Below are 12,066 nucleotides of genomic sequence, written 5' to 3'. Positions count from 1 at the left end.
CAAATCTGTGTCCAGGGCAGCTGTTTACCAGCTCCATCTGGTACGTAGGCTGAGACCCTATCTGCATGCGGACTGTCTCGCCAGAGTAGTGCATGCTCTGGTTATCTCCCTCTGCAATGCACTCTACGTGGGGCTACCTTTGAAGGTGACTCGGAAACTACAACTAATCCAGAATGCGGCAGCTAGACTGGTGACTGGGGGCGGCCACCGAGACCATATAACACCAGTCTTGAAAGACCTACATTGGCTCCCAGTACGTTTCCGAGCACAATTCAAAGTGTTGGTGCTGACCTTTAAAGCCCTAAACGGCCTCGGCCCAGTATACCTGAAGGAGCGTCTCCACCCCCATCATTCTGCCCGGACGCTGAGGTCCAGCGCCGAGGGCCTTCTGGCGGTTCCCTCATTGCGAGAAGCAAAGCTACAGGGAACCAGGCAGAGGGCCTTCTCGGTAGTGGCACCCGCCCTGTGGAACGCCCTTCCAGCAGATGTCAAAGCGATAAACAACTACCTGATATTCAGAAGACATCTTAAGGCAGCCCTGTTCAGGGAAGTTTTTAACGTGTGATATTTTACTGTATTTTTGGTTTGCATGGAAGCCGCCCAGAGTGGCTGGGGAGGCCCAGCCAGATGGGCGGGGTATAAATAATAAATTATTATTATTATTATTAGAGTAGGACCTATTTTGGTGGAAACGATCCAACCCTTTGATGAATGTTGCTGTTTATCACACCAGCAGTAAGGTCGGCCTGAATTCTGGTTTTTATTGGCTTTTTTCCAAGAATAGTGATGTGACAGTTATATATAACAGAGGTACATAACATTGGTGACCAAATCAACTGTAGGCTGGATTGTATTCTGCATACACATGGCACAGTCTAAAATGGCAGCACCCATTGGATTGAAATTGATAGGATATTTGTGTGCATGTGGGTCAGTGAAGAGGGGGCAGAAATGAATAATTCAAAACTGAGCTTCTGCCTAGGCAAGAAACTCATCAAAACTAGCTGGGCAGTTTATATTTGGCAAAAAGAGAGGATTTAAGATGAATTATTAGCACGTTGCCTTGCATGCTCTTCTGGTTTTATAAAATTCTGGTGCATTTTGTCTGTTACAGATAATTTTTGGCCTGACCATGCTCTTTCCTGCTGTAATGGTTATGTTTGCCTTTCATATCTATAAGCCTCACCCTTTGATTTAAATCTTCTTCTCTCCCCTGCCTTGGATTACACAGGAGGTCCTGCCTGTTGCAGGGGTGGAAATGCAGTTAACAGCTGCTGTTTCACTTTTGACTATTCTACAAGAGGAGTCAATATCCATCCATACTTATTCCCACTCCTTCCTACACATCATTCTACAGAATCTGGAGCACAGAGATGCAGGTCAGAGGCATGACATGCTGCTGATTTCTTAGCTTGCTATGCTTTTTCTTTCCTCAGTGATATACTATTTAAAGCAGTGCATGCACCAATAAAAAAAATAAAACAGTGACATAGTGCGATCTTGCCAACACTATGTATAATGCAGTATGCAGTTGATTACCCAACACCTGATTTTGAAGTACAGTAGAGCTTTGAGGGCCTTAGCTTGAAGCTCCTAGTCTACATTCCCCTTTAAGTGATCACTGCCTGTGCTTCGGTTCAAATAGCCATGAATTGTATCAGCAGATTTAAAACAGATCTCATGTTGTGTGTATGTGCTTCGGAAGCTGACTTGATTTTGTTAGCACGGTCCAGAAGAAAAATAATGTCCTAGATCAGGAAACAGCCCTTCAACATCCCAGAAATGTTCCGTTTTTTTAAAGATCTACGCAGGAAAGAACTGCAAATGCTACTGCTATTCTAGCCTGCATCAACAGATGTATTGTGTCCAGATCAAGGGAAGTAATAGTACTGCTCTATTCTGCCTTGGTCAGACCACAGCTGGAATACTGTGTCCAGTTCATACCAGGCCACTTGCTTCTAATGAAAAAGATGGCCAAAAAGCACTCCCAAACTCCAGACCTGATCCTTTAGGGTGAGTGCAGGCCCCTCCAGAAAAGGTGGGTCACCATTCACCTGGGAGGGCAAACCCACTTACTAGCGGTACTTTCATTTGGCTTAGATTGAGACTCAGTTTATTGATCCACATCCTATCCATTACTGCAGTCAAGCACTGTTTTAGCTCCTCCTTGATGAAAAAGAGAGTTGCATATCATCTGCATATTGCTGACACATCGTTCTTTAACTCCAGATGACGTTCCCTCAGCAGTTTCACGTGGGTGTGTCCATCCTCATTTTAGTTGCCATTTAAGAGCTTGGTTAATTGAGGTCACAACCTGAAGGAGCTTAATGAAATAGGAATATGATATAACATGTTTATATCTACAGTCTTTTTTGTACCTCACAGGTGTCAGTAATGCATGGCTGGAAACCCTTCTTGCTGCAATAGAAGCTTTGCCAAAAGAAACCATCAGACATGAGGTAATTTTGTTTTCCTTTGAATATAACAGACAACATGAATACAGTCTGGGAAGGGGGGAGGATGTAGTGTGTCCTATAGTTTTCTGAACGTTTGGCCTAACATTTTTATTTAGGGTCAAACTACGCATGCTGTTCAATTATATTTGATTGATTAAAAGCACTTACATACCGCTTAATATTACAAAAAATTCCCAGCTGTGTGCTTCAGGCAGCAAAATGTAGTTGGCTCCAGCACTGTGCTATTGAGTTGCTATAGGGCTGCTGCAGCAAAGTCCATCCATCACTGCTGTCTGCTGTCATAAGCCAAAGTAGGATCCCAGTTCCTGAAGCCACTTCTGCTGTTAATGACACATGTTCCAACTTCCATCAGCTCCAGCCAGCATCACCAACGGTCAAGGATGATAGGAATTTTAGTATTAATCACAGGAGAGCCACAGGTTACTCTTTCCTGCTTCAGGTGTTCTTCCAGCTGCAAGGGAGCCAGTTACCTGTAAGGGCTCCTGTGTGACTAGGAGAAGATCTGAATTCCCTCATCCCCCTGGAGTAGTGCTGATTCCATGAGAAGGACCCAGTAAATAGGTTTCACACCCCTGTGCTTGGTTCCTCTGAATATTCTCTCAGCCCCACTGGAGCTGTTCACAGATAGGTTGCTCTTGTGTGACTAGGAGAACATCTAAAGGGCACCACAAGCGAATTTCAATCCATTCAAAGACAGCAGTGGTTGAGGCGAGGGTGTCTTGCTGGTGACACTGCATTACATCTGCCACGATGGACGAGGTAGGGGTAGCTCTGGGTTGGTAAGGGTGCATGCATCTGACATACTGATTGTTTTAAAGCAAGGTTTCCCCAAATCTGGGTCTGTAGCTGTTTTGGGACCACAGTTCCCATCATCCCTGACCACTGGTCCTGCTAGATAGGGATGATGGAAGTTGTGGTCCAAAAAGAGCTGGAGACCAAAGTTTGGGAAACCCTGTTGAAAAGCAAGCATAGACAACGTGTGGACCATCTAGTTGAATGAATGCAGCTTAGCAGGCCATGTGGCGGCCTGCCATTTTGGTGGTCTGGTGAGCTGTGCTTGTCCAGCTTGGTGAGTCACATGTTTGTTTGTTTGTTTCAAAAATAATTATACACTGCTTAATTGCCCCCCCCCAAACTCCACTCTCAAAGCAGTTTACAAAAAGATAAAGCAAAAAAATCAATAAAAATTTGCAGCCATACTTTAAAACATACAGAAGTTAAAGTACTAAAATAGATTAAAATTCTAAATTGGTGCTTATAAATTTGTGCAGGGCAGTTGTAAAGGTTGAAGGCACAAGGTACGTGAGGGTTTTTGAACAGTCAGAATATCCTGTACAAATGTCAAATATTATTGGCATAGGAATAGTTCTTAGTATGTTGTGCACACTCCATTGTAAATTCTGAGATGGGGCAGGCATCCTACTGAAGGAAAGCTGTATCAAATGAATGGTCACATAGGAAATGAAATAAATGACAATAATTTTTTTAAAATTCAATCAAAGGGTGAAAAAACTATAAACTTTGGTTTCGGGAGGTGCAAAGCACTTCTGGCTTTAAAAAATCCACTTAAGAAATTAATTGACTTCTTGCATTTTCTCCCTGGAAACACTGTAAAACAAGATAATATTAACTTTCATGAGTAGCGTTGCGCAGAATATAATTGGTAAGATGTTTGTAGCTTCGTGTCAGGTATGGCATATAGGCCTTTTCATAATCTAATTAATTAGAGTAGACGAAAGCACTCTGGAGTTTCATTTGCTCTAAATGTCAAGTCTTCCTTTTCAGGTTTGTTTCTGATTTCACACATTTCATTCACAGACACTTCCCCAGAGGCCACTCCTGAAAGAGAGATAACAAAATGGGGATGGCTTACGGTGTGCTCAGACCACTGTAATATTTCAAGTGGTCTGCAATAGAAAATAACATGAAATAAGCAGTCTGGTTTATTTGTTTGAGGCAGGGGTTTTTTGAGCACTGGGTTTTCTTTTGCAGAATCATATGTCTTGTTAAGGAGAAGCAAACGTTCAGTCATTGTTCTGGACAGGAATCTCCCCCCCCCCCGCCCCGCTCCGCTTGTTCACTGCATCAAGACTGAAATTGAAATAAGTGAATGCATATTTATGGCAGTGTGTGTAGGTGTTGGGTGTGGGATGCAAGTATGCAGATTCAGCATTTAATATTGGGAATAGCCTGGCAGGCCCCAAAGAGAGGGAAAAGCCACATCCAGACGTTTGAGTTAGGAAACAGTACTTCTGCTGTAGCGGTTAAGAGAGGACTGAATGGGAAGCCATATGGAGGTTGGGGGCAGGTCAGCCACCAAAACTGACCTAGATGCAGTGCTATTTTTCTAGAAAAAGAGGGGCCAGAATTCATCATGAACACCTCCCTTGTTCCCTTAGAATGACAATGGCGCCCACCTGAGAGGCAAGTTCCGACTGAAAAAAAGCCCTGCCTAGAGGCTTCCTGCACAAATCCATACATATAACTGCACAAACTGGACTCAAACCAATGGCATCAAGTTTCAAGAAAAGAGATTCTGACTAAGCATTTGGGGGGAAACTTTCTGACAGGAAGAGCTGTTTGGCAATGGAACAGACTCCCATGAGAGGTGGCGGGTTCTCCTTCCTTGGAGGTTTTTAAACAGAGATTGGATGCCCATCTGTCATGGAGGCTTTACCATTGCAGGGGGTTGGACTAGATGACCCTTGGGTTCCTTCCAACTCTTTGAGTGTAGCTCTTTGAGTGGTCATTTCATAGAATCTTATTCTATGATTCTATGAAATGACCACTCAAAGAGCTACAGTTATCTCACAGCAATCCTGTGAAGTAGGTTAGGCTGAGAGATAGCGACTGGCTAGTGAACTTCATGGCTGAGAGGGGATTTGAGCCTGAGTCTCCCCAACCATAGTCTGAAACTCTTAATGGCACTCCCCAAAGAAAGAAGTGTCTCTGTTTTGCTCTTACCTGCTGCCCATCCCATCAGGCTGTCCGCGTCCATCACAAGTGCCCATGCGGCACTCCACAGGGACAGGCACGAACCTCATAAATGTTTTCTTTTTGCTTCATCTTGCACTGAGTGCCACCTGCCATCCTGAGAGCAAAAGAACCCCCTGCTGTAAAAATCAATACACATTGTTCCCTACCATTCTCCCACCCACCCTATTCCTTTGTGCTCAAGATGGCGGTTCATTATATTGCATGCCCTGTTAAACGAATCACTAAAGGAAGCCTGTAGGTTAGGGCTGGATGCCTGGAGGCATTGTCAAAGCAGAAGACAGATGATCACTAAGTAAATAGGGCGAATGGGCTGAAGCAGAGCAGATCTTGGCAGAAAGATGGCCAGGTATGTCGGATATACAGCAGCTTGGCATTTTTCCTTCAACATATTTCTCAGAGTGAGGACCTAGGGGAAAATCTGAGGCTTTTTAGGACTGTGTGAAATTCTTTCAGTCCCTCTTGTCGCCTCTTAATTGCAGAGTCAGCAAACAGCAGTATCTTTTAATAACACCTGCTTTGGGGGTGTCCAAGGGCAGCGTATAGCCTGGCAGCAGCTCCATCATTTTGTTGCACTGCTGTGATGTTGCAGATTGTGGAGCTCTTTGGTTTGGCTGCAAGACTCCCTGGCTCCGGACCCCAGGTGCTTTAATGTGAAGCCAGGGAATGAGAAACTGAAATGAAGTCAGAGTACTAGTCTGAATGCATCTATAAACAGGAATACATAGATGTGCTGGTTTTTTCTTGGCCTTTGGACTGCCTGAGACTCATGTCTACAATTTTCACGGAGTGCCTTGTGGGAGCATTCCCATGAATGAAAACTGTAAAGTCAGAAGTGGTTCTTGGTTTATGTGATTCTTACTGCAGATAACTTACATGTTCCTAAATATTTAGAAATCATTTACAAAGCAACATGCTAGTCCGAATTAGTGGGAGTCACAAAGCCTCTGACAAGAAGCACAGAATTGAAAGCATATAATAGTGTTTTGAGCTACGATGCTCTTAATTCACTTTAATGTTGTTAATGTATGTGTTCTTAATGTACTGTGAAAATGTCATCTCCTGGAAAGGGGTGGGAAGTGCTACTTTTGCAATATAATTATAAATGTCCTTGTCCTGTCTTCTTTCTGATCTTACATAAGGAGTACAGCTAATTTACACCAACATTCCCCTTAGTCTGCATTTTGGATTTTTTTGGGAATTAACTTGAAGGCCAATAATTTTCTTACTTGGAGGTCATTCCTCTGAAGGTGAAAGAGTGCACCCCATTTTGCTTCAAGTAGGGTGTGAATGTTGTAACTTGCAAGAATGCTGACTGGCCAGCTGATACTAAGATCAGTTTTAATATGTGAAGTGGTTCTTGATTCTTTTTATTGTTTTGCTTCTGTTTAGCCCTAGATTTGCCATTTGAATTTCTTCTTCTGTTCCCCCATAGATCCTGAATCCTCTTGTTTCCAAGGCACAGCTTTCCCAAACACTTCAGTCTCGCTTGGTTAGTTGCAAAATCTTGGGGAAATTAGCTAACAAGTTTGAAGCTCATATGTGAGTAGCTTGTGTGTTTTTCAGATGTCCTAATAATTAAAACTTGCAGAAAGGGAAACAAATTGACCTGCTTTTGTGTTCTATGTGTAAATGAGCACTTTGTCAATTTATATCAAACTGTATATGGTGGACTTAATCTACCAATGCTGCTGCTGCGCATCCTTATCCTTTCTCCAAAAGCTCACCAAGGTGGCACAGCATGAGTACTTCTTAGGCTGTACCCATAATAAAGACCACAGTGTTTTCTCACACTTAGGGCATGATCCAAAAAGGTGTTCATCTGCACTATTGAATTTTCAAGGTCCCTTAAATGAATTGTCCAATTTCATCCTGATTTCCATAATTTTCCTATTGGCTGTCATGTTTTTCTATGGGATCGTTTCCAAACTCCTTGCCAAGACTGCTGCCCCATATTAGCGATTGTGGATAAAATGGTAGCATCCCATTCTGCATGAAGCCAATTTCAGTAACAGCCAGGGTGTTCCTTTTTCATCTGCAAATGCCACCTTGTTTGTTCCTCTGATGGCCTTGGGATCTCTTTGCTTGTCTTAAAATTTCACAGAATAATAAAAATGTCACAGCAGATGCCCTGAGATTTATTAATGTTGGGTCCATGTTCACAGTAGTCTTGTTTTCAAGGTGGAAGATCTTACTGTCCAATACTTTTTGCCAGTTTGCTTTCAATTTCTCTGCAAAACTCTATTATAATCCCACATAAAGGTTTATTTTCAAGGCATGCCCTCAGCTGTGATGGGTACCCTCTAGCAACTGATTATTTATCTTCTGTCAAAGTCAGTGAAGGCCTGCTATTTGTGTGAGGTTCTGCTGCTGAATTCACAGTAACGTTTTGCTTTATAGGCAGGTATCACAGTTCTAAATATTCTTGGTGGCGTATCCCAATGTGCTCACCAAATGTTAGATTTTACCAAAAGTATGCTGCTTTTGGAATGCCACATCCTGAACGCATGTGCTTGTGCACCAGATTTTAGGATTAAGCTACACAGCTGGTGTCCCAAACTCAGTCCCCTTTTTGTAGCTATACTGATAGGGATGCCTGAGGAGTGCCAGCTTCACGATTTCTGATATGAATGCACCTCCTGGACTAATGTAACATATATAACTACTGCATTCCACACTTTTCTGATGGTTGTAGCACAGTTCTCAGCTTAAAAAATGTTTCAAGATGCACAAATTTTTGTGAGTATTTTGAAAACAATTGACCTATTAATATTGACACATGTGACAATGATGCAAACAAGTAATAGACTGAATTGTCCAAAACTATTCAGTTTGGGGGCTGGTTCACATGACATGCTAAGCCACAGCCTCTCTGCCGCTTCCGCGCCGGGTCACTCCCTCTTCCTCCTTGGGGAGGGGGCAGTGACGGCCGCAGCAGCTATGCCCCCCCCCCTTTGCCCAGCTCAGGGGTGGCACACTCATGAGCGTTCCTTCACTGAGCACAGAGAGATGGGTGCCGCTGCCACCCCAGCCCCAGAGGCCTGACCCTGTGTGGCCGCTGGGACCACATAACACCGGTCCTGAGAGATCTGCATTGGCTCCCAGTACGTTTCCGAGCACAATTCAAAGTGTTGGTGCTGACCTTTAAAGCCCTAAACAGTCTCGGCCCAGTATACCTGAAGGAGCGTCTCCACCCCCATTGTTCAGCCCAGACACTGAAATCCAGTGCCGAGGGCCTTCTGGTGGTTCCCTGATTGTGAGAAGTGGTTACAGGGAAGCAGACAGAGGGCCTTCTCAGTAGTGGTGCCTGCCCTGTGGAACGCCCTCCCATCAGATGTCAAGGAAATAAGCAGCTATCCTATTTTTAAAAGACATCTGAAGGCAGCTCTGTTTAGGGAAGTTTTAATGTCTGACACTGTATTGTTTTTAACTCGATTGGGAGCCGCCCAGAGTGGCTGGAGAAACTCAGCCAGATGGGCAGGGTATAAATGAATTATTATTATTATTATTATTATTATTATTATTATTATTATTATGGCTTCCCTTCCTGTGGCTCCGACCTTTTGATGGGGGAGCATGTTGTGGGGGCGCCTTGTTGCGCCTCTCAAAAATGTGCCTGGGGCCATGGCCCCCCAGCCCCCCATGCTACACCACTGGTCATGCTTATATATTCCTAAAAATTGCAGTATCTCCCTTACATGTTACTTCATTATGCAAAACTCAGAAAGGCAGAAATGCCGTTTATATGTTGAATGTTATGTGATGATTAAGATTTTTCTTTCACATTATTCAACTTGGACATGTCAACTAAATGAAGTGTGTTTTTTCTGTCTATTGATTAATGCAACTCTTGCCTTTTTAGAATTAAAAGAGAAATTCTTCCGCTGGTAAAATCACTCTGCCAGGATGTAGAATATGAAGTTCGTTCCTGCATGTGTCGGCAACTGGAGCTTATAGCTCAAGGAATAGGGTGAGCATAATTACTACAGAGTGGAAATGATTTCAGAAGATTAGCGGTGTAAATCAGGGTGGGCAAGCTGTGGTCCTCAGCCTAATTTATGTGGCCTGTAGCCTAATTCAAGTAAGCCCTTTGCAAATGATCAGCTCAGGAGGAGGAGGAAGGCAGGAGCAGAAAGAACAAGAGAGAAAAGGGGATAGACTTGCCTACTGCTGGCTTCAGTCCTGTTCTCAGTTGACTCCAGCCACTCTTAGAAAAAAGGTTGCCCGTGCCTGATCTGCAACAGAAAGTGCTGTGGCCCCTTAGAATACACCAACTTTACTCTGATGTCTACATGTACACAGGCAAAAACCTACTTCATCAGATGTTTAAAATACTGGTACAAAGTAGTATAGAGGAAAACTTAGTATACTACTCCCTACCTATATAGACTCTCTCCCTGTGCCCAGTGTGAATCACCTACTGCCCACCGTCTCACCCACTGCCATATCTGTTTGCTTCATTTGCTTCCTAACTCTTACAGCCTGCTTCCTCGGCCCTCTTCCTTCAGTTCTGTCTCCCTCCCTCTCAGTTTTGCACACATTCTCAGGGGCTCATCGCATATTGCATGCAGCCAAAGTGTATCTTGTATTCACTGGTTCCTTTTCCTTTTCTCCTTTTCATAGTAACAAAAGCCAACTTCTAAGGCTCCTAGTTTGGGGAGAAAAGTTGTGGGTGCCTCAAAGTACCACCCCAGTTGTGTTTTGGCCCATAGGGGAAAATATACAGGCACCTATATCTTTTGTGTTGCAGAATGAAAAAGCAGCCTGGGACGTGGGTTTCAAAGAGAAAAATAGCCCAAAGTAAAGGACTTTTCTTCTGATGAAGATCACAGCCCCAGAGGCTGCTTTCAGTTAGAAAAGAAAATATTGGACAAATTATGCATGCAGCTATTTGTAGTTTGGCCCTTCGCCTTAATCTTTCTCTGGCTCTCCCTTTTTGTTAAGCATGTTCATGTCTTTCTACTCCTTAAAAAAACACCCTGCCTCTTAACTTTCTGGTCCAATGTTAGGGTGCCTTCTTGGTCCTCCATCTTCTTAACCTGCCTCCTGCATGCTTTTCTACCTCTGACATTTCTTACTTAGCTTCTTGCTCTGTCTCCATCAAGAGATCCACCTGCTGCTTAGCTGTCCTTGATTCCTTCTCCCTGTCCCACCTCTGTGCCCTCTGCTTCTTCTACCTTGGTCTGCACCAGCTTTCTTCTCTGCTTGTCAAGGGACTTCCTTTCTGCATTTCAAGTCTTTCCTCAGGGTCCAGTTCCTCAGCAAAGCTATCTCTGCCCCAGCATAATTTCACCTTATCTGGCTTTATCACTCCCTTGTCACCTTTCGTTACCTTCACTTTTGTCATTCCTGTTTACATCTACTTACAATCAAATCTCACTAATTTCAGTGGAGGAAGCAAACCTACATACATACTCCTTTTTTGTGTGGTCTCTCTGGAAATGAATACAACAATGGACTTCCTGGTTCATTGGAGGCTTCCTACTTTTTCTAAGCATTCAGACAATGGGAGAAAGGACTTCCTGGTTTGGCTTGAAAGAACCTGGGGGTATAACAGATTTTCCTTGGTAAAGAAGTGATTGCTGCCTGGAGGAAACAATGGAGAAATCCAGGGTTTCAGTGTACCAGTGGGGCCAGCCCCACACCCACAGCTCTGGTGGTAGTGATGGGTGTGGGTGTGCAGACAATTTGCTCTGCCAGCCTGGAGGTGGTATAGTAATCATCATGTGATGGCTGCGGGGCCAGCTTAGGATCGGGTGTATCCCAGGCCGCCTCTGCCTCTCCCTGACAGTAAGAGCTGTTCCTCTTACTTCCTGTTCCTGTTACTTCCTGACAGTAAGAGCTGTTCGACAGTGGAATTTGCTGCCAAGGAGTGTGGTGGAGTCTCCTTCTTTGGAGGTCTTTAAGCAGAGGCTTGACAACCATATGTCAGGAGTGCTCTGATGGTGTTTTCTGCTTGGCAGGGGGTTGGACTCGATGGCCCTTGTGGTCTCTTCCAACTCTATGATTCTATGATTCCCTCTCCTCTCCCATGGAATGCTGCATTTGGGGGCTTTCTGCTGGCTATCGGCACTGTGGATCCCACCAGTGTTACTTGCACCTGGCAGGGGGCTAAAAGAGAGCAGCATATGACAACCCTGCGGTGCTGTCCAGTGTTATCCAATCTGTTGGTGTATTGGTCGGGGTGTTTTAAAGTGAAAAGCAGTTAAGGGGGTTGTTGAGTGTAGTAGCAGCAGTGGGTGGGAGGAAAGGGCTTCGCTCCCATTCATGGGTGGGGGAAGATGGGGATTCTTGGGGTTGGGTTTTTGTTGCTGGGATAAACAAACAAATAATTATATCCATGCCAAAGGTCACATTGTTTCTGATAAAAATGAGAAAAGGGAAAGGAAAGGATGGCCATTTGACCTCTGCCTGGTGACTTTTAAGAATTTAACAAAACTTAAATACTGCTTGATTGTAATAAAACCTCTGAGCGGTTTACAAGGTTCGTTGTATGGGGAAATACAAGCTCGTTCTTGAAGCCCCTGCCTGTTTCTGGAGAATCTGTGGATAGTGCAGCAGTTGTCGTTTTTTACTAAATATTTTGATACTTTTT

General features: G+C 44.0%; 1 protein-coding gene across 3 annotated transcripts in view; it reads left to right on the top strand.

Moving 5' to 3' along the window:
- Nucleotides 1-12,066, top strand: part of PPP4R4 (protein phosphatase 4 regulatory subunit 4) — an 81,622-nt gene that overhangs the window by 43,179 nt on the left and 26,377 nt on the right. For all 3 annotated transcript variants that reach the window (XM_053375989.1, XM_053375970.1, XM_053375978.1), the window contains exons 4-7: nt 1,232-1,379; nt 2,386-2,459; nt 6,907-7,013; nt 9,334-9,441. In XM_053375989.1, the coding sequence (XP_053231964.1) occupies nt 1,232-1,379; nt 2,386-2,459; nt 6,907-7,013; nt 9,334-9,441 (437 nt within the window). The remainder of the gene's footprint in view (nt 1-1,231; nt 1,380-2,385; nt 2,460-6,906; nt 7,014-9,333; nt 9,442-12,066) is intronic.

Source organism: Podarcis raffonei, chromosome 1 (genome assembly GCF_027172205.1).
Source record: "Podarcis raffonei isolate rPodRaf1 chromosome 1, rPodRaf1.pri, whole genome shotgun sequence".
Taxonomy (NCBI): domain Eukaryota; kingdom Metazoa; phylum Chordata; class Lepidosauria; order Squamata; family Lacertidae; genus Podarcis; species Podarcis raffonei.
The sequence above is the reverse complement of the archived record's forward strand: the minus strand, read 5'-3'. Positions and strand labels throughout refer to the sequence as shown.